This window comes from Canis lupus, chromosome 25 (genome assembly GCF_011100685.1).
Source record: "Canis lupus familiaris isolate Mischka breed German Shepherd chromosome 25, alternate assembly UU_Cfam_GSD_1.0, whole genome shotgun sequence".
Lineage (NCBI taxonomy): Eukaryota > Metazoa > Chordata > Mammalia > Carnivora > Canidae > Canis > Canis lupus.
Genome location: NC_049246.1, coordinates 39,869,948 through 39,892,178, shown reverse-complemented (window position 1 = coordinate 39,892,178; position 22,231 = coordinate 39,869,948). Strand labels below are relative to the sequence as shown.

General features: G+C 49.6%; 1 protein-coding gene across 1 annotated transcript in view; it reads left to right on the top strand.

Annotated features, from left to right (window-relative positions):
• The first annotated feature begins 5,487 nt into the window (after positions 1 to 5,487).
• Positions 5,488 to 22,231, top strand: part of IRS1 (insulin receptor substrate 1) — a 59,992-nt gene continuing 43,248 nt past the window's right edge. Inside the window, exon 1 of the mRNA XM_038573977.1 lies at positions 5,488 to 9,365. Within this exon, the coding sequence (XP_038429905.1) occupies positions 5,622 to 9,344 (3,723 nt within the window). The 5' untranslated portion in view covers positions 5,488 to 5,621 and the 3' untranslated portion in view covers positions 9,345 to 9,365. The remainder of the gene's footprint in view (positions 9,366 to 22,231) is intronic.

Here is a 22,231-nt window from a genome sequence, read left to right as displayed (position 1 = left end):
GAATGTTTGGGTGGTTCAGTTGGTTAAGTGTCTGACTCTTGGTTTCAGCTCAGGCCATGATCTCATGGGTCATGGAACTGATCCCCACATTGGGCTCCGTGCCCCCACCCACACACCCGGAGTCTGCTTGGGGATTTTCTCCCTCTAATTGTGAGGTCTCTCTCTAAAATAAACAAGTAAATAAATCTTAGAGAGAGACAGATAGACAGATAGAGAGAGAACAAGGTTATTAAGGGGAGGGGCATCTCCACGCTGCCCAATCATATTGTGACTGATGACATTTAAATTAGAAGCTAATAAATAGGTTGTTATGGAATCTCATTTGTGCTATGCCTACTTTTTTTTTTTTTTCCAAGAGAGATCACAGTGCTCTGTAACTGTATTCATTTCCCTTTACTGTAAACTTCCTGTGGGCAGGATCATATGTCAATCTGAATTCTCAGTGCCCAGCTTCATACCTGACAAAGGAGGTGCTCCACAGCACCTAATGCGGAAAAATATTGTCTATCACTTATGTGAGTGATAGCATTCAAGTTCAACTTTGAGGCTTCTCTCTTCCACAAAGATGTCTTTAGTTATTTCATCTGCCATGATCCCCACCTGCTCTCAGTAGATACCCTCTATTGGACACTTAACACACACACACACACACACACACACACACACAACTTTGGGTATCATTCATCTTTATTTTTTATCTCTTATTATCCCATCAAAGCTGTAAGAAGCTGTCTCTATATATTTCATACTGCCTTGCAGAGTAGACATTCAGAAATTTGTTACTATGAAGCTATCTTAAAATAGAAAATAGACAATTGAAAAAATGAGAAAATTGGCAAGTGTTTCCTTCCCTTCAAGCATCATGTTAAATTGCCACAATTTCAGAGATGACACTATTTAAACAACTCCTCCAGGTATGAGCTATTTATCCTAAGTAGAACATCTTTTGACATAAGAAATACTTCCTAATTGTCAAATGCTTGGTTCTACTTTCAGCCAAGGCAAATCTAACTTGTTATTTTTTTTAATTTTTTTAAATTAATTAATTTATTTATTTATGATAGTCACACAGAGAGAAAGAGAGAGGCAGAGACACAGGCAGAGGGAGAAGCAGACTCCATGCACCGGGAGCCCGACGTGGGATTCGATCCCGGGTCTCCAGGATCAGCGCCCTGGGCCAAAGGCAGGCGCCAAACCGCTGCGCCACCCAGGGATCCCCTAACTTGTTATTTTTGACGGTAGTTTATACTTCTCTACGTTGACAATATATACAATGTTCAATTTGTAGCAGATTAATTCGTAACCAGAATAAGTTTATAGTTAGGGATCACTTTAAGGACATATGTAATAATTGATAAAGTTTGTGTGATGTTCCTGATAACATTACACACCAATATTTCCATTTCCAAACTAATTGCAGGCATATTGCCCAATAACGCACCCATGCCATGGCAAAGTCTTAGCTTCTGGAATCGAAATTGCATTTGGGAATCTCAACATAACTGTCCCAGTGTTCTGATGAACCATTTCAGCTGTTGCAGTTTTAAAACGCGCTTTAGTCTATTACACAGACCATCCCTATCCTATAGATGGCAGCATTGAGCAATATATTAGGTAATAGGTTGCTTTTCGGTTTCCGTGAATTTTCAGCTAGGACTGCATGTTTTATACAGTGTATTTCATTACAGTATGCCACAAGACTAATTTAGCGTACGGTGACAGGATAATACTTGTACCTGCTCCAAATTACTTTAGATTCCACAAAAGCATCTCTTTCTAGTCTGTATCTTATATGAACCGAATGTGCATTTCCAGAGTTATCTTAACCCATTAATAAAAAAAAAAATGTGAAGAACAAATGAACTTACTATAGTGCAATTAGAATAAATATTAACCACCTTTAACGTTGGTAGTAAAACATCAGCAAGTAGGAAGAAATGGCAGTAACGTCCCATGATCAGCAATTACCCTCCGCCCTAAACCCACTGGTCTGAACAGAATTTGTCGCAGCAATCTGGCTTATTTCTATAGAACCTTTTAGCCACTGAAATTGAATTTTTAAGGCAGAAATCCTTTCCCAATGCGATTTTTTTTAAAAAAAAGCTTTTATATCATGTAATAATTTGTTTTATATGATTAAAATCCAAACCTTTCTGCGACAGTAATTGCAGAATATTGACACATTACACTGATCTTCCTGCCTTCACCTCCTTTTAGGAAAGAGTATTTTGTTTTCCATAGAGGTATATTCCCTTTAGCTTTTGGGGGAGGTGAGGGAAAGGGAGAGGCTCATTTGAAAAGTGAGTCTATGGATTTGGACTGTTTTCCTACAAAAACGCGAAATAACCTCCACTCCCACCCGCGCTAACCATCAAACCTGTCAAAAACCCTTTGGCCTTAGATGACGTTGTTACTTGCAAACAACCCTTTCATCTTGCCTTTTTTTTTTTTTTTTCTTGCCAAGGGCAAAACCCCACACAATTACACTTTACTACTAACTTCGGGCTCCCCTGCTTCTCATCCCCCTCCCCGGCTCCCCATAAAGCAAGCTGTGCCCCCAGAATCCCGGTCACTGTTGCTACCAGCCTCGTTATCGGCTCCAAATATCTGCTATTTATAGCTTAGCTGTAGTGGGCACGTGTGCCCTCATCCCCAAGCTGTCAGAGGGAGAGAAGGGCGGGCTCGCAATTCAACAGTGTGCACACAAATTAGACATTAACCAGCTTCAGATGAGCCTGCGTGATGTTCGGGAACCCGAAGGTGAGAGCAGAGAGGAGAAGCTCCAGGCTTCCGCAGGTGCCAGGTCCCCCAATTCACGCATCACACGCCACTGAATGGCGCCTTTGGTTCTTCTCTTTTATTTATTTATTTTTTTTACTACGCTTCGCAACCTACCTTGGTACCCTCACCCTCTGTCCCCACCTCCCCTCCTGCAATGCAAGGCTTGAAAGACAGGCAGCTCCACCAATCAGCAGGCTTCCCCGAGAAGCAGCCCCCGCCCCTCACCCCCGCTCCAGGCCCAGCCGGCGCCTCCACGGCTGCGTTTCCCCGCGAGCATCCCGCAGTGTCCAGAGCTGGAGGCCGGGGTGTGTGTGTATGTGTGTGGGGGGTCCTCCCCGGCGTGGAGAGGGGGCGGAAACCCCAAACCCGCCCGGAATGGGGTGGGTAACCAAGACAGCCTTACACCGAACGACAAACGTCATCTTCGTAGGGTCCTTAGTGCCAGCCGGGCAAGCCAAGGACAAACTGCTTGTTTATAGGTCAGCTTAAAAAGAAAAAAAAAAAAAAAAAAAACTTTGGGGAGCGTTTGCTTGTGTTACGACTGATACCCCGAGGTAACTGTAAGAGTCTGTTCAGGTAGATCCAGGATGCTGACCTGTTCTAACTCGTGGACATGCCCATTTTCCCATAGCGTCCAGCCGGTAGGATCCCTGTCCGCCCCCCAACCCCCCGCCCCCGATTATCCTTGAGGTCAAGGGTAGAGATTTTATGGGGTGGTTCAATGGGTGTGGAAGCTGCGCGTGAAACAAACACCGAAGCCAATATTTACATAGTAGGGTTTTGGCCTTACGAACCCTCTGTAGGTCCCTAACATCCTTTAAAAAACACAGATAGATCCCGGAGTATGATAAGGGGCATCTCATTTTCTCGCCAGGCCTTAAACCCCTGTGGATACCCGCCCCTTCGCTAGGAAGAGGGGCGGGGGTGGGGGGTGGGGGGGCTGATATTTACATTTTCTCCCTAATTGCTCAGCAGCTGGCCCCACAGCCGCGGACAGAGGACACTCTTTACCGGATCCTCTCTTTCATTTTGGAGTGACCACAACACCCCCCACCCCACCCCCCATATATGCCCTTGGGCGTCCCTCTGTCCCTTCGAGGTACCTCCCTGCAGTGATTTCGGGGCTTCCAAGGTGGAAGGCTGGCCCAGAAGTCCCTTAGTAGACCTTACAGAAATACACATCTCCTCACTGTGGCCTATTACCCTGAAACTGCAATCTCGCCTTCCTATTTTCCGGGAGAAAAAGGCTCGACTAGAAACCTCCTTCTGGAGGGGTCGAGCTTACCTGTTAGGTAAGAGCTAGCCCGGCTCGCGCGCCCCCTCCTCCCTGGGCCCTCCCACTCAGGGCTCCGCAGCCGCAGTGCCCCCCCGCCGCCCCCCACCCTCACTCCTGCGTCTTCCCGGCTCGCCCCCGCCCCCGCCCCCGCCCCGCCGCCGCCGTTTTCCCAGACTCCCCTCGTGCTTTCGGGTAGCCACCCAAACACACCCGCCCGCACCCGCGGCGGGGATTCCTGCGGGCCGGGGGCGCCCTGGGTGGCGCGCGGGGAGGACGGCTCCGCGCCGGGGCGGGTGGCCGCGCAGGGGCGCTGCCCGAGCGCTGCTCCGGGGCCCAGCTCGGGCGCCGCTGCGGCACGGCCGGGGGGCGGAGAGGGGCGGGCGCGGGGCGGGCTCGGCCGGGAATGTAGAGACCCGGGCGGGAGCCTCCCGGCGGCGGCGGCGGCGGCGGCGGCCGGGCTGCGGGGCGCGGAGGCTCCGTCACGTGTTGTTCTCCTCCGAGTGAGACGGCGGCGCGGTCGGCGGGGGCCGGCGCGCAGAGCCAGACGCCGCCGCTTGTTTTGGTTGGGGCTCTCGGCAACTCTCCGAGGAGGAGGAGGAGGAGGAGGAGGAGGAGGGGAGAAGTAACTGCAGAGGCAGCGCCTCCCGGGGAAGAGGCTTCTTCCCCGACTCCTTCCCAAACCTCCCCCTTTGCCTCCCGCCCTCGTCCCCTCCCCTCCTCCCCTGCCGACTGGAGCGAGGGGCAGGGATGAGCCTGCCCCTCCGGCGCGTCCCCAGCTCCCTCGGCTGCCTAGTGGCGTTTTGCGTGGAAAAGGCACTTTCTCCGCCCGCCGAGATGGGCCCGAACGGGGGCTGCAGCGGAGCGGTCCGCGGGCGGCGGCGGCAGCAGCAGCAGCAGCAGCAGCAACAGCCGCAGCGCCGCGGTCTCTGCGACTGAGCTGGTATTTGGGCGGCTGGTGGCGGCGGGGCGGCTGGGGGGGTGGGAGGAGGCGGAGGAGGAGGCGAAGGAGGAGGAGGAGGAGGAGGAGGGAGAGCCCCGTGCAACGTTGGGACTTGGCAGCTCGCCTCCCCCTGCCCAAGGATATTTAATTTGCCTCGGGAATCGCTACTTCCAGAGGGGAACTCAGGAGGGAAGGCGCGCGCGCCTGGAGGGGCAACGCGGGGACCCCCGGCCGCCGCCGCCGCCGCCGCCGCCGCCCGCCTGCGCCACACTCCAGCCCGGGCGGCGAGAGATGCATCTTCGTCCCTTCCCGGCCGCGGCGGCTGCGCGGAGCCTGGGCTCTCGGAGGATCGGGGCCGCACTCACGCCGGACGCGCTGCCTCCCCCTCAGCGCACGAAGCGCCCGTAAAGTCCGGCCCAGGCCGTCTCCGCGGCGCGGCAGCTGCGTCCCCCTCCGGCCGCCCCTCCCCGGCGCAGGGGGGCGGCGTGGCTTTCGGAGTCCGGGGCTCGGCCGCCTGCAGCCCTGTTTGCATGTGCGGGGCCGCGGCGCGGAGCCTCCGCCCCCCACCCGGTTGTTTTTCGGCGCCTCCCTCTGCTCGGCGGCGGCGGCGGTGGCGGCGGCAGCATGGCGAGCCCTCCGGAGACCGACGGCTTCTCGGACGTGCGCAAGGTGGGCTACCTGCGCAAACCCAAGAGCATGCACAAGCGCTTCTTCGTGCTGCGGGCGGCCAGCGAGGCGGGGGGCCCGGCGCGCCTCGAGTACTACGAGAACGAGAAGAAGTGGCGGCACAAGTCGAGCGCCCCCAAACGCTCGATCCCCCTCGAGAGCTGCTTCAACATCAACAAGCGGGCGGACTCCAAGAACAAGCACCTGGTGGCCCTTTACACCCGGGACGAGCACTTTGCCATCGCGGCGGACAGCGAGGCCGAGCAGGACAGCTGGTACCAGGCCCTCCTGCAGCTGCACAACCGGGCCAAGGGCCACCACGACGGCGCCTCGGCCCCCGGGGCGGGAGGCGGCGGGGGCAGCTGCAGCGGCAGCTCGGGCCTCGGGGAGGCCGGCGAGGACTTGAGCTACGGGGACGTGCCCCCGGGACCTGCGTTCAAGGAGGTCTGGCAGGTGATCCTGAAACCCAAGGGCCTGGGGCAGACAAAGAACCTGATTGGCATCTACCGCCTCTGCCTGACCAGCAAGACCATCAGCTTCGTGAAGCTGAACTCCGAGGCGGCGGCCGTGGTGCTGCAGCTGATGAACATCCGACGTTGCGGCCACTCGGAGAACTTCTTCTTCATCGAAGTGGGCCGTTCCGCAGTGACGGGACCCGGCGAGTTCTGGATGCAGGTGGATGACTCCGTGGTGGCCCAGAACATGCACGAGACCATCCTGGAGGCCATGCGGGCCATGAGCGACGAGTTCCGCCCTCGGAGTAAGAGCCAGTCCTCCTCCAACTGCTCCAACCCCATCAGCGTCCCCCTGCGCCGGCACCACCTCAACAACCCCCCTCCCAGCCAGGTGGGGCTGACGCGCCGCTCGCGCACCGAGAGCATCACCGCCACCTCTCCGGCCAGCATGGTGGGCGGGAAGCAGGGCTCCTTCCGTGTGCGCGCGTCCAGCGACGGCGAGGGCACCATGTCCCGCCCGGCCTCGGTGGACGGCAGCCCCGTGAGCCCGAGCACCACCAGGACCCACGCGCACCGGCATCGCGGCAGCTCCCGGCTGCACCCCCCGCTCAACCACAGCCGCTCCATCCCCATGCCTTCCTCTCGCTGCTCGCCTTCCGCCACCAGCCCGGTCAGCCTGTCGTCCAGCAGCACCAGTGGCCACGGCTCCACCTCGGACTGCCTCTTCCCCCGGCGCTCTAGTGCCTCTGTGTCGGGTTCCCCCAGCGACGGTGGTTTCATCTCCTCTGACGAGTACGGCTCGAGTCCCTGCGATTTCCGAAGTTCCTTCCGCAGTGTCACCCCGGATTCCCTGGGCCACACCCCCCCGGCCCGCGGCGAGGAGGAGCTGAGCAACTACATCTGCATGGGAGGCAAAGGGTCCTCCACCCTCACCGCCCCCAACGGTCACTACATTTTGCCTCGGGGTGGCAATGGCCACCGCTACATCCCGGGGGCTGGCTTGGGCACCAGCCCGGCCCTGGCTGCGGATGAAGCGGCCGCTGCGGCCGACCTGGATAACCGGTTCCGAAAGCGGACTCACTCCGCGGGCACATCCCCTACCATTTCCCACCAGAAGACCCCGTCCCAGTCTTCTGTGGCTTCCATTGAGGAGTACACGGAGATGATGCCTGCCTACCCGCCAGGAGGTGGCAGTGGAGGCCGACTGCCTGGCTACCGGCACTCTGCCTTCGTGCCCACCCACTCCTACCCCGAGGAGGGTCTGGAAATGCACCCTCTGGACAGGCGTGGGGGCCACCACCGGCCGGACGCCGCCGCCCTCCACACGGATGATGGCTACATGCCCATGTCCCCGGGAGTGGCACCGGTGCCCAGCAGCCGGAAGGGCAGTGGGGACTATATGCCCATGAGCCCCAAGAGCGTGTCCGCGCCGCAGCAGATCATCAACCCCATTAGACGCCATCCCCAGAGGGTGGACCCCAATGGCTACATGATGATGTCCCCAAGCGGCAGCTGCTCTCCTGACATTGGAGGTGGGCCCGGCAGCAGCAGCAGCGGCAGCGCCGCCCCTTCTGGGAGCAGCTATGGCAAGCTGTGGACAAACGGGGTAGGGGGCCACCACCCTCACGCCCTGCCGCACCCCAAACTCCCCGTGGAGAGCGGGAGTGGCAAGCTCCTGTCTTGTACCGGCGACTACATGAACATGTCGCCGGTGGGGGACTCCAACACCAGCAGCCCCTCCGACGGCTACTACGGCCCAGAGGACCCCCAGCACAAGCCAGTTCTCTCCTACTACTCATTGCCAAGGTCCTTTAAGCACACCCAGCGCCCTGGGGAGCTGGAGGAGAGCGCCCGGCACCAGCACCTCCGCCTCTCCTCCAGCTCGGGTCGTCTTCTCTACGCCGCGACGGCGGAAGATTCCTCCTCCTCCACCAGCAGCGACAGCCTGGGCCCAGGGGGATACTGTGGGGTCAGGCCGGATCCCGGCCTCCCGCATATCCACCATCAGGTCCTGCAGCCTCACCTGCCTCGGAAGGTGGACACGGCCGCGCAGACCAACAGCCGCCTGGCTCGGCCCACGAGGCTGTCCCTGGGGGACCCCAAGGCCAGCACCTTACCTCGGGTTCGAGAGCAGCAGCACCCGCCGCCCCTGCTGCACCCTCCGGAGCCCAAGAGCCCCGGGGAATATGTGAATATTGAGTTCGGGAGCGATCAGCCGGGCTACTTATCGGGGCCGGTGGCTGCCCGCAGCTCGCCTTCTGTCAGGTGCCCACCCCAGCTCCAGCCAGCTCCCCGCGAGGAAGAGACTGGCACCGAGGAGTACATGAACATGGACCTGGGGCCTGGCCGGAGGGCAGCCTGGCAGGAGGGTGCTGGGGTCCAGCCCGGCAGGGTGGGCCCCGCGCCCCCCGGGGCCGCTAGCGTGTGCAGGCCCACCCGGGCAGTGCCCAGCAGCCGGGGCGACTACATGACCATGCAGGTGGGCTGTCCCGGCCAGGGCTACGTGGACACCTCGCCAGTGGCCCCCATCAGCTACGCTGACATGCGGACAGGCATTGTCGTGGAGGAGGCCAGCCTGCCGGGGGCCACAGCGGCCGCCCCCTCCTCGGCCTCGGCAGCCTCGGCTTCCCCCACGGCGCCTCCAAAAGCGGGGGAGCTGGTGGCCCGCTCCTCCCTGCTGGGGGGCCCGCAGGGACCCGGGGGCATGAGCGCCTTCACCCGGGTGAACCTCAGCCCCAACCGCAACCAGAGTGCCAAAGTGATCCGCGCCGACCCGCAGGGGTGCCGGAGGCGGCATAGCTCTGAGACCTTCTCCTCCACGCCCAGTGCCACCCGGGCGGGCAACGCAGTGCCCTTCGGCGGGGGGGCGGCCCTGGGGGGCAGCGGTGGCGGCAGCAGCGCGGAGGATATGAAACGCCACAGTTCGGCTTCCTTTGAGAACGTGTGGCTGAGGCCTGGGGAGCTCGGGGGAGCCCCCAAGGAGCCGGCCCCGCACGCTGGGGCCGCCGGGGGTTTGGAGAATGGGCTTAACTACATAGACCTGGATTTGGTCAAGGACTTCAAACAGTGCTCTCAGGAGCGCCCCCCTCAACCGCAGCCGCCCCCGCCCCCGGCCCCTCATCAGCCTCTGGGCAGCAGTGAGAGCAGTTCAACCAGCCGCTCCAGCGAGGATCTAAGCGCCTATGCCAGCATCAGTTTCCAGAAGCAGCCAGAGGACCTCCAGTAGCTCAACTGGACATCACAGCAGGTGCGTGTCATGGTGACAAAGTCAGAAGACAAAACTGCTTTTCACCTTGTGCTGGAATCCTCTTCCTCTTTGCCTGGGCCCTTAGGGGGTGCTTTCACGGGGTGGGGGAGGGGAGGGCGCCCAGGGTGCTCACCCCACCGTGACACTTGGCTGACAGTCCTATGAACCTGTGGGAGCAGCGGCCCACGAGGCCTTCCATTGGAGGTTCCCAAGTGAAGTCCCTGTTGGAGTGTTTTCAGAATCTCTATCCCATACCGGCTCCGAGGCTTGTCAAGTTCATATAGAAGAACCTTGTTGTCTTTACTGAAGTTTTCTTTGAACTATATATTTAGGTCAGTCCCTAGAAAGAACAGTTCTACAAAAACATTTGTTAGCACAGGGGCTAAACCAAACCCTTCCTTTCAGATAGTTTCTTGGAGCTCTTAAAGGGTGATCTTATCAAGTTGCTCTGTGTACTTTAATTCTGTGATTTCACAATACCAAGGCAACATAAATAGCAGTGGAAACATCAATTTTTTATTCCTGCTGCCCTAAAAAGATTCAGGAGTAAGAGCTTGTTTAGGCTTACATGTTTAGGGAGAAATACCTGTCTGTTTATGTCTCTGTTGAAAGTAACTATGGGTGACATTCTGTTTTTGTTCCTGAACGAGGATTTGTGAATTATTATTCACTTACGACCCACCACCTCACAGGCATGATGGCTGCTTTTTTGCACAGGGCATGCAGTAAAGTCTGCATGTGTCTGGGACCCATTATTAGTTAAGAGTTATGGAAATTCATCCCAGCGTGTCTGCCTTGCAGTTGTCTGTTCTTGCAAAGGCCTGCAGGCAGACATCACACAGATCATTTGGGGGCTACTGTATGTCTTCTGTAAAATTACTTAACATTTTTACGTTGAAAAGGGAGTGTTAAGGTAGGGAAATGCAGGGGTTTGGTTTGGTTTTGCATTTAATGGAAAGGCTTAGGAGTACTCTTCCATCCTTAGAGAATTCATTGTTTGCCTTTAAGTGCAGGAGGAGACACCTCAGTAAATGTTGAAAGTTGGCTTTACTTCTGTGGCTGAGGCTCTATTGAAAATGAAAAACATTTGTAATAGGAAATTTGCCTGTCCTTCATTCTGTTGAGCCTATTTTCTGGTGGTCATAATTGTGGGAAGAAGAGAGGAGGATAGTTTGCAAATAATGTGATGAGTTGGCAATGCAGAAGTTTCCAGCCATTTGAAAACACTTTATTCTGACAAACTGATGAACTTGTGATAGTCTTTTTGATATACGCTTCATAGAATGAGCTTTTAAAAGCATTATTCTTCATAATACGTGCCCATGCATAAGAATTTGTGCATTGGGTTCCTATGGGTAGGTATTTGCTTCTTATGTGATCTCAGTCTCCTAGATTCTAGGTTTCTGATATTTGACCCATATCATTTGCTGTTTTCTAGAACAAGATACAGGTACACAAACATTCAGACTACGATTTTAGGTGGTATGATATCTTACACAAAGCATTATTTAGTTTAGCATTCAACGTTTATTTTTGTGATTCACTAGGAGAGAGGTTTCATTGTATTTATCAACATCGACAGTTAAAAACTTTGGTTATTTTTAGATGATAAAAGAAGTGTTTTTGGGAGTGTGAATCCCTCCACTACTTTAACCATTTACGTTGCAAAGCATTTATTGCATTTATAAAGTAATAAGGACTTGAAGGAAAAAGCCCAGGAGAACCAGAATCTTTGTTTTAGAGGAGATGAAAGAAGAGGCTAGGAAACAATAAATTGTCCTCACCTGTTTTCTTAGTTTGAACAGGTTTCTTTCTATATAGAGTAGAAGAAATAATATTTGCTCTAAAAGAAATTGATGACCAAATAGTTTTTGTCTTATAAAGGGGCTTTAAAAGAAGATCCTCTTTATAGGGAGGATACATTAAAAACAAACAAACCAAAGCAAAATGATCTTCTATTCTTAGCTTTCTTAGGGAGAGTGTAATACTCTGGCATAATCATCTCTCTAATAATCTTGGAGAAGCAATACACCATGCTTTGACAGCACCCTGCCAGAAAAATTCTACAGTGTGTATTTTGTAAGATGTAAATGGAGAGATGAGAGGTGCGCGCGGGTGTGTTTTAAGTGAGGCACCAAATGCTACTTGGCACACTTAATCCTGAATTCTGCTCGCTTGCCTTTGCCCTGTTGAATTTAAAGATGTGATCTGATCCTCGATTATCATCTGAAACAAAAAATCCGACCTGCCTTGGCAAATGACTTTTCCCAGGAGAGTATTTTGGCTGTGAAAACATCCCTTCCCTATAGTCTTCACCCAATTCCTATCTTTGCCTCTTGCCCATTGCTCAGGTGCAGGAAAGGAAATGAGGTGCTGTAGGGGGTGTGCGCTCTCTCCCAGCCCCTCATTTGAAACATTGAGGCTTGTCTGATATTTTTTCACCGTCAGTTCAAAGAGGACATTTATGGGGCAGCCCAGGTGCTCAGGACTGGTGGTTGTCCTTCTGGTTGACCTCAGGTCCAGGCAGCAATTTTTCTCAACCTCTTCTAACTTAGTTCTGACTGCGAGGTCTTGTTTTTTCCAGCATCCCGTCTCCCCTTCCCTTTGTTTCACACCTCCTAGTTCATGTTTCTGGCGTTGTCTTTTTTTTTTTTCTTCCCTCTTTTTCTCCATTTCGGAATTTCACCGTCCTTGTGGCCTACTCTCTGCAGAGTGGCCCGAGAGCCCAAGAAAGAGGGCAGAAAAGGACACAGCAGCCCGCTTATCTTTAACCACCTTTTACCTTAAATTTGTTTTTCAGTTTTCAAACTGCAGCTCGGGCACATAGAGCTTTGGCAAAGGCGCAGACCCAGGGCGCCCCTTTTAAGTCCCCCCCCCTTTTTTTGGAGGGGGGGGTCATTTTGTTAGGCCCCCCTCCCTTCCCCCAAAGGGGGGTGGGTGGGCATTTCTCTTCCTTTCACTCCGTTTCCCTGTTGTGATTTCAAGGATTCCGTACCTCCAGGACTACCTCCCGTGTCTCCCTCCTCCTCCTCCCTCCTTCCCTTCCCCTCCCTGTGTGGCCTTTTTTGTCTGGCGCGTACGGTCTCAGCGCTGGCACTTCCCCGTTTCCCGGGTCACCTCCGCTTCCTGCATTCCTCCCTATTTATTTGGCACTTGGCTCCCCTCCCTCCTGCAAGCCCCTGCGGCCGGGGGTTGGGGACTCTGCGGCAGGGCTGAGGCCGCCCTCCCGAGCCTCCCACCCGAGCCTCCCACCCCGCCCACCTCCGCTCGCCCGGGGGGCGCCGGGCTGCCGGGGGGGCCCCCCCTGCCCCGCCCCGCCCCGCCGCGTGGTCCGCGGAGCCTGCAGAGCCCGGGCCCCTCGCTGCGGGCCTGGCTCCGGGTGGGCGGGGCGGAGGGCCCTGATTGGCTCCCGCCAGAGCCAATCAGCGCGAGCATCTGCCTCTCTGCGGCGGGCGCGGGGGGCGGGGGCCTCGAGCCGGGGCGGGGTCCCGGGGCCCCGGAGCCCCCCCTTCCCCGGGCTGGGCGTCGGGGGCAGCAGCCCCCCCACTCCCCCCTCCACCTCGTCCCTCGAGAGCCCGCGGAACTGAGCCAGATGCGCGCCCCCTCCCGCCCCCCTCCCAGAGGATGTTCTGCGCTCAGCCTCCTTCGTGCATCGCAGCGCAGAATCCCAAGAATGAGAAAGTCCAACCAGCCCACTGACAGAGGCCGGAAACACACACTTCCTCTTATTTTTAATTGAGAAAAATCCAGGCCACGACCATGTGACATGCCCCATTTTGTTTCCCTCCTCTCTTTACTACGGTTTACTACGACGCCGCGTTCCTTCATCTTCCTGTCTGCAAACCCTCGAGCACGTGGTTGTAGGATTGATGGGGTTGGCTCAAGATCCTAACATTTACTAATGGGAAGGAGGAGGAGGAGGAAAGAAAGAAAAGAAAAGAAAAGAAAAAAAAAACCGGAGAAGGAAACACAAGCGCTGTGGCTGGCACTGTTTGGGGATCATTCAGGAAAAACTCATTTGGCTGGAAATTGTTTTAGGGTCAACACTATATATCGAGCGGCTGCAGTTTGCAAAGCGTGGAGCCAGATAAGATCAACAAAAACTGACCCTTCTAGGCCCTGGGGAGCTCACAGTGAGATGAAAACGCCGGATATAGCTTGCAAATCATGAGAATCTAGAGATTCATCGCAAGGGCCTGGGTAGGGTTTGGTATTGAGGGTGGAGGAAACGCTGCTTAAGCTCTCAGAATCGGATTTGTGTTTTTGACCAGTGACAGCCCAAGTGAAAGCTCATCGGGGCAGGCTGGGCTAACTTTCTGAAAGCTTGCTAGATTTGTGTTGTGGCCCTCACGTCACCGACATTATGTGGGATGGAAAGTTTGTTCCCATTTTCCGTCCTAAAATAAAGGAAAATAAGAGAGGAATTCATGGAAGTGTTCCCCCTCCCCTCTCTAAGAAGTCTTTCTCACCAGCCAGTATGCCTCATGCATCACTGAATCATAAGCCCCAAAGGCAGCATTTTTTCCTGAGGGATAAATATCAGGAAGAAGGACTGCCCTGGTGTGAATGCTATGCCTTCATGCTGCTTCTGAGCTGAGGCAGAGAATTTCTCTCTGTTGTTAGTGAAAATTTGGAGCATCTAATAATCTTAATCCCTGCCGTTGTTTTATGTTCAAAACTAAACCGATAATAATTCCACATACTGTCTTTTCTCTGATTGATCCCCAAATAAATACTATCTATAATATTGCCTACCGCAGTAAGGGACTTGGAATTTAAAAGTTCATGGCTTCCCTGCTTCCTGCAGTTTGGTTTATTGTTTTGTCCCCCCCCCCCCCTTTTTTTTTTGGTTTATCAAAACTCCTGGAAAATGGCTTTATGCTATCTGAAATGATGCAATGGAAACAGCAGCTCCTGGGAGCCAGAGATCTTGAGTTGTAACACAGCTTGTGCCCTTCACTAGCTAAGTGACCTTGGGCAAGTCCCTTAATTTCTCTGAACCTATTTCCTCATCAGTAACTTGAGAGCTTTGTTCTAAATTATTCTGACCTCCTTTGCAGCACTAAACATAGGAATATTTTGGAGAGAATGACTGATATTCTTTAATGGGTCAGTTGTAATGAGGATTCTTTCTGAAGAAGCTGTTGATGGGCTCATAATGAAGTGCTTTAGAATGTTCTTTTTTGTCCTATTCTAACTTTTGGATCACTCTTTTGATTCAGGACTTATTTTAACCTTGGTGGTTTGGAGGGGAGCAGATTTTAACAGACCTTAAGACCAACCCTCCAGACTGCATAAGTCTAAATTTTTGGAACCTTCTCTAGACTGAACTGGGCTCCTCCCCCTCCTTCCTTTTTAAAACATCAAATGTGTGTGGAATGCAAGTCAACTGCTAGTGCCTTGCCTCCTAAGGTCAACTCTTGGAAGCATCCCACCCTCCCATACAGATCAAACTTTAACCACTCCATGTCTATGACATTATTCTGTTTGTTCTATTGGAAATCAGCCCTTGGCCAGGTGGTCTTTTTATGGATAATGTTTCTTGTTCGTACCCTCAGAATCCTTCCTTCAGTGAGGTACATCCACTTGAATGAATAGAATGGAAATCTGAGAGGCCAACTGAGGACTATAGGAAGTCTTCCATAATTTTTTGTTGGTTTCAGTTTTCTCTGTCGGGTGTGGGGAAGAGCTCATTATTTCTCTTGCCCACAGCATGACTGTTGTCTGGCCTTTATGTGTTTTAGGATTTTTGATTCGTTAGTTGAGCTGTACGCTGCTTTGCTGACCTAGTATTATCTTGGCTGTCAAGTTGCCAGTGTATTCAGAAGTTCTGACCCTTTGGGTACCTCTGTGTGGATTGCATAAATCATTAGAATAGTCTATTGACTCTTTCATTCAGAACTTCATTCACTTGACTCTTTTCCAATCCTGCTACAACCATATATATCTCTTAGCTGTATAGTATATAAATGGTTCCTTTTATTCTGGTGGGTTGGTGATTTTAAGATACTAGAACACGATTGTAAGGTTTTGTTTTTTTTTAAAAAGTTATTTTCTCAATGATTTCTTCATGGTACAGAGTTACTGGAAATTGTATTCAAGGAAAATAGTGTCTCATGAGTTCAGTTTGGAGTCAGTTTTACACTAAAGATGCTGTTACTTTCTTTACCACATTTACAATTATATTCTTGATTTATTATTGATTATTCCTTGCCTTGTGAGTCCATAGCTATGCAGCAAACTCCAAAAAGCACTTTTAAAAATGTTATTAAAACACGTTTAGAAGTTGTAAGCACTTTTGAGTTTTAGTTTACCAGAATTATGTTCTAATATTTACGTGGTATAATAGTATGCAAATTTCTGACTAATACGAAATCGTTGCAAAAAAGTTCTTGTAAAACTTGTTTTAAATCATGGTCAGGAAATGTCTACTTCTGTTCTTGTCTTACATCGTGGAAATGGTAACCTCCCCCCCATTCCTGACTCCCAGAAAAAAAAGGAGAAGATGGATTAGATGAGTATAAGGTACTGTCATCTATGGGGAAAGGAACATTTTCCCTCTATATAATATTCTTGCTACAGGCTCTGCTATAATCTATTTGGTAAAATAAAATTGGTTAGATAAATGTTATTTGTGCTTCCTCAATGAGCCACTTAGCTTTGAATAATAGAGCTTTTAAAAATGATGTGTTTATATTGAAAAGGCTGCTTTTCTTTTTCAAGCCCCTTTCTGCATTTTCATTCATGATGGCAGTAGAATTGAACGTGTAGGTCAGGCTATAATTTTAATTGGATCATCCTATTTACTTCAAGCAGAGTGGAAATTTTGTGGTTTTATAACCCCCACCCTGAATGTTTTGTTGAGGAATGTTTTACTAAGTAAGTATTCACTGTTTTCCCTTTGCTCTTCCGTGTTTGTTCCTTTGCTCCCCACACCGTGTCACTTTCTGCCATCTACCCCAGTCCTGTTTGAACCAAACCCACATGCATTGGATACTAATTGGTTGGGCTAAGGAAGATGCCAGTAAACCCAAGTTCATAAACTTTTCCCCCCTTGTTTTCTGTTGACCAAAAAATACTTTGATGCAAGTTCTCTGATCTGCCCTGACATATTTAGGTCATGTTGCTGAACAGTATCACTTAATCTTGAGAAATTGATAGTTGTGTTATGTTTGTTGAAATGATTAAAGAAACATTCTCCCTTTTTTTCTTTGAACATATATAACGTGGCAAACAAATTCTATTTTGCACAGAAAGTCATGATTCTTACTTTTACGAAGGTTACAATCCATGTGAAACAGGTAAAAATTAAAGAAAAGACATTTATAAAAATAAAGCAGTTTAAGGTCTTCGAAATATTCAGTAATTACTCTGCCTTCAACTGTTACTCATCTGTTATCCTCTAATGATCATGTTCTGTTTATTTTAAAATTATTTGAAGGGCTCCCTAGAATACCAGAAATAATCATACTTACCCTTGGATTTTAGAGATTGTGGGAATAATCAGAACGTTAGTTTCTCTGGTACAAGATCAGAGGCCACCTGCCTCCCACCCTCAACATAAGTGGTCTGCCCTTGGCCAGCTAGGCCCCAGACCTCAGCTGCTTATTGGTCTCTTTCCCTCTTCGATAAACATTGAACACCTATCATATTCCAATAACATAGATTTTGTTGTAAGAGAATGGGAGTGGATACACAGAAATGGAGGAGGGAAAAACTTAGTGAAGGGAGTTCATCCAAGTAATTACCAAATTTCTTATGGCACCACTTATCTGGGGGGAAAAAAATCCAGAATCAGGATACGCAATCCATAAAAGTCAGCAGTTTTCATGTACTTACTGGGTGAAAGTGCTCATCTACCTCAAAGTATTATGCTTTGCTTAATCATTCTAACCCCGGCTTCCTGGCTGGCAATAACACCAGCTTACTTAAATAGTTTATAAGGCTGTTGAAACTCTTTGGAAGAGGGGCCCTTTTTTTGGATGCTCAGCTGGCAAACATATTGTTAGCAAGAAGCAAGAAAAAGATATCTTTGGCCCTTTTGTCCAAGCAAAGCCACCGGGAGAGGGGTCCAGGTGTTAAATGAACAGGAGTTCATGAGTAGGAAGTGTGGGGTAAAGGGGGGGCTGCAAAGGAAATTATAGTCTTTCTATCCTAGAAGCTCTATCATTCGGGAACTTTTTTCCCCTTTGGGTGGGTGGTTTTTTATTTTTAGCAGTGAAAGGCTTTAACCCCCTGACCTCTGGTTCCTGTGCTTGCTTCTGGCTGGAAGTATAACCTCCTTTGAGATTTTGTCATTGCTATTTCTTAAGTGTGCTCACTTGCACTCTCTCTGCTTTGATGATGTGCAGTCATATTTGTTTTTAAGCTTAAAGCAGTTTCTTACAGCCACCTAAAAAGGCAGTTTTTTAAAGACTGCCTAGTTTTATGATAGCTTGCTGGGTCTATTCACACTATTTTTTTTTCTTTAATTTTTTGGTGTGGGCAATTCATGCACATGCCAGAAGTTTCAAGTAGTCTAATTTTTTTTAAAGGTATAAAGTGAAAAATAAGATTTTTAAAATTTATTTATTTATTTTTAAAGAGTTTATGTATTCATGAACGACACAGAGACATAGACAGAGGGAGAAGCAGGCTCCCTTGTGGGGAGCCCAATGGGGGACTCCACCCCAGGGATCAGGACTGAGCTTAAGGCAGATGCTCAACCACTGAGCCACCCAGGCATCCTCAAAATAAGATTTTATTTTAAAAGTATTAAGTGAAAAATAAGATTTTCTCCCACTCTTGTTCCCCAGCTTCTCTTCTCATAGGCCACCATCCATGCTGGATTTTATTTATGTTTCCAGAGATGAACTGCTCATAAATTTTGAAGCTTAGTAATAGAGAGTTGGTTAAACGCCCAACTGCTTAAAGTCTTCCGTGGAAGAAGCTCAGATCCCCACGTTTTGCACTGAAGGAACACAGCAGACAATGTACCTCTTACAGTAGACTCACTGCTTTTTTTTGCTAAAAGGAAAGAGAAGAGTACTCTTTACTTTCCATGCCTTCTTGTGACTCTTCAGGTTATAAAAAAAAAAGCATCATTTAGTATAACCCAGTGATAGGGGAGGGAAGCATTAGTTAGGAAATGATCTGCTTTTCTAATTTTGAAGCATTCGTGCAAATTGATTATGAAGGGAAAGGCATCTAAGTGTGAGTCTTTATTACTCCGTTTTCTCCTCTGTTCCTTCTGTGGTTGCATGCCAGCACTTCCCTGCCCCTCCACGTGAATAACTAGTTCTTAATATAGTGTGGCAGGATTAACTATAAAGGTTAGGGAGCCTTTTGAAGACGTTCTAGTCACCAAGGTCTTATATTTTTGAGTGTTCAGAAGAATTAAAACTTTCTATTGGAATAAGCAGAAAGATTGGCAAAACCATTTCAAATTCTGGGAGCAGGTTACTTTAGACATAATAATTGCATGTAAATAATATTATAAATTGTTTAGTGATTTCCTCTCACTCAGAGTATTAATAACTTTGGGGGAAATAAGTGGAATTTAGAGAATCTGTTCCATCTCCTAAGGAAATGTATATTATAGTAGGTATGACTGAGATAATCTCTACTTTGAATCTAATGCTTAAAAACATTTATAACTGATGCCCTGATGTTCCTGCTGATGGTGGTCCAAGCACAGTGTGAATAGGATGGGGTGGTTATGGAATATGATAGCAGATGACATTTAAATCACAATTATCAATATTTTTTTTATAATTCTTGGTGCCTTGTCAAGAAGAATATGCTAAAAGAGTAACATCCATTTTCTTTCAGATCATCTGGAGTGAGGAACAAAACTCAGCAACATGCAGAAACTTTTAAGAAAGCTGTTAAAGAATTTAAAATATATGCATCAAGCTAGTTTCTTAGGTGGATGCAGCATCTAGCTCTGATCTGTAACAAACCACCCCCAAACCGAGGGCCTTAAAACATCAGTCGTTTGTTAGATCACATTTCTGAGGTTTGGAGATTTAGGCTGCGTTCAGTGGGGCAGTTCCTGTCTCACCTGGATAAACTCGTGCGGACAAGTGGATGGTTGGCTGAGGACCGGTTGCTTTAGAAAGGTTTCCCTCACTCTTTTGGTGGATGATGCTAGCTGTCAGTTGGTGCTTGCTGCTGATTGAGCCAGACCAGGCTGGGTTAGTAAAAAAGAGGCCAGTTACTCCGTGTGTGATTTGGAGAGTCCCTTTCTAGTTTGTTCCCTATACTTCACATAGTATTTGGGTGAGCAACCAGCAGCAGTGAGGTGGCGGGGTAGGGGGGATAGGCATGCACAAGTACTTTTCAAGCTTCTGCTTACATCACATTTGCTATGATCCCGTTGTCCAGAGCAAGTCACAAAGACATGCCCAGTTTCAAGGGACAGAAAAATAGATACTACTGTTTGATTGATGGGAGAAGCAGTTGTTTCGGATTTATACGTTGTATAAGCGTATTTGTAAACGCAGCTGTTTATACCACCACTGACCATTTATCAGTTGCATGTTGACCATTTAGAATAAAGTTCTTCTTAAATGTTTGTAATGAATATTCCTAGCTTTGGGTGCAATATCAATGATTTCCTTTTGTATTGGTGGTATCACTTTTTTCCTTTTAATTTTTCCTTGAAAACCATGAAAGCTTATATTGTCTCAATAAACTTCTGTTGAGTTCAAACTCTAAGCCAGGCCCTGGGGACCGAAATAGGTGTGCCCCTGTCTTTCCAGTGCTCTTAGGAGGCAGAGAACAAAGAAGTAAACAATGAATTGCATTCCTGCAAAATGTGATATGGGGAGGAAGAAAGGCAGGGTGTTATAAGTGGAATAATGGGAACTGCTTTAAATGTGGGGACAGGAAATGATTGGAGGAAATAGCAAGTAGTGTGGCTCTATCATTTAGGTTTGTGAAGGGATAGGAAAAATTTTTATATCACATGTTCATTAGGCCAGGTATAGATTCAAATCTTTCTTTAGGAGTTTGATTCCCTCTGGAGGTATGCCTCTCTTAGAATGAGTGAAAGCTGGAAGTTCATCTTTAAGAAAAACAGGAAAAATGACTCCTAAGATTTCTTACCAGAGACTCTCATCTATATTTTTCAGGCCATTGGTGGTTGGTGAAAATATTTATGCTATCTGCCCTAGGCCAAAAGGGCTACACTGCCAACAAGTCCTCAGGCAGCTCACACAGACCTGGAGATGAAATGTGGTGCTAGAAAGGAACCCAGGGCCACAGGACATCAGGCATCTTGGCACCCCCCTCCCTCCATCCCTTCACCAAGAGTGCCCTTTCCTCCATACCCAGCAAGCTGAAGCAGAGCAGAGCTTGCTCAGAGAATGAGGCTGTTAGTGGGGAGCGCTGGGGAGCCACGGGTGAAATGGAATCAAAGGCTTGAAAGAGGTGTTCCCACCTGAGCACAGATAAGACACAGGCTCTGGAAACGCAGAGCTGCTGGTTCTTGGGCAGCAAATGCAGCTGGTTGGCAGTACCCCACTCAACGCCACGGCAGTGCTTTCTTGAACCTTGTCCCAGATCTCTTACCAGGCAGTATTTACATTTTTCTTACACCAGAACCTCTAATGCCTTAATGTTCCTGAGGTTACAGAACAAAACAAAATTGGGACACTGGGTAACCTACGTCATATTGGGAGTAGGAGGGGAGTTGAGGGGTCGGTTGAGTAGCATATTTATATCCTGATCTTGACAGCTCCCACCCACCCCCCAGCTCCTCCTTGGCTTGCCCTTTCTGCTCCTTCCCAATTCCAGCGCACTCTTTGAACCACAGTTAACAATACCTTCCTTTCAAAACTGATCCCATTCCCTCTGGTTAGATTAAGGAATATAAATATTACATGTTTTTCTAAAGAATGGGTAATGACTTTACTTCTGAAAATATTTTACTTCCATTGGTAGGATACCCTGGAAGTCATTGGGATTATAATGAAAGCTTTCCCTTTTTGCCTAAGCTTGTCCTGTGTGTGGTATGTGTGTGTGTGTATGTGTGTGTGTGCTTGCACACGCACACGTTTGGAGGTGAGGAGAGTTAGGTAGTGGAAACTACATTCCAGTAAAAAAAGGTTACATTCCTAAAACTAGGTCTTTAAAAATATTTTGCAGCTTGAGCCTTTGGTCCTTCACAAGTTTCTACAAGGGACAACCTTCAGACAGTGTACAGGCTTGTAGATTCTCAGGCCTTTGAACTGGGTGAGGAATGTGTCTCAAGTCAGAAAAAGGGAATGGCTCGTGCTTTTAGCCTCTAGCTTGAAAGCTGGAAGAATGTTATTGTGTCTTCAAAGCCTCTTTCCCACCACGCTGTATTAGATGGGCTCTTGGAAAGCGTCTTTGCATTATTGAGTCCACAACAAAAACCCATGCCACCCAATTCGATCTAATTCAGTGATGACTTTTAGGTGGATTTTAAATTAATGTGTCTCTTCTGTAAGAATAGAGCCCCCATTCCACTCCTCCCTTGTTACCCCAGTTGAGGCGATTTATAGTTATTCACTAGATAAGGAAACTTTGGTCTTTCTTTTCTTGTGGGGAGGGGAACTTGGGGAATATTATTTTAAAAAATAGTGGCCGAGGTATTTAGGAAGAGTTCTTAGCTCTGTAGAATGAGAATGCATCTCCGTGGGAAGTCAGATTGCATTTGCAGTATAAAACCAATACATGCAGATGATCACAGAAAACATCTAGAGTGTGTTGTTGGCTGGGTTCAAGTGCATCTACCATCCTGTCTCCTCCTTGCTTTCCAAAAGTTTACCCCTTCCTGCGGTGTTGGAAACCCCTCTCATTGTTCTAATTACTCCTTTCCCGGCACTCTTTCCTACTGAAACTTGTGAGCATGTTGAGAG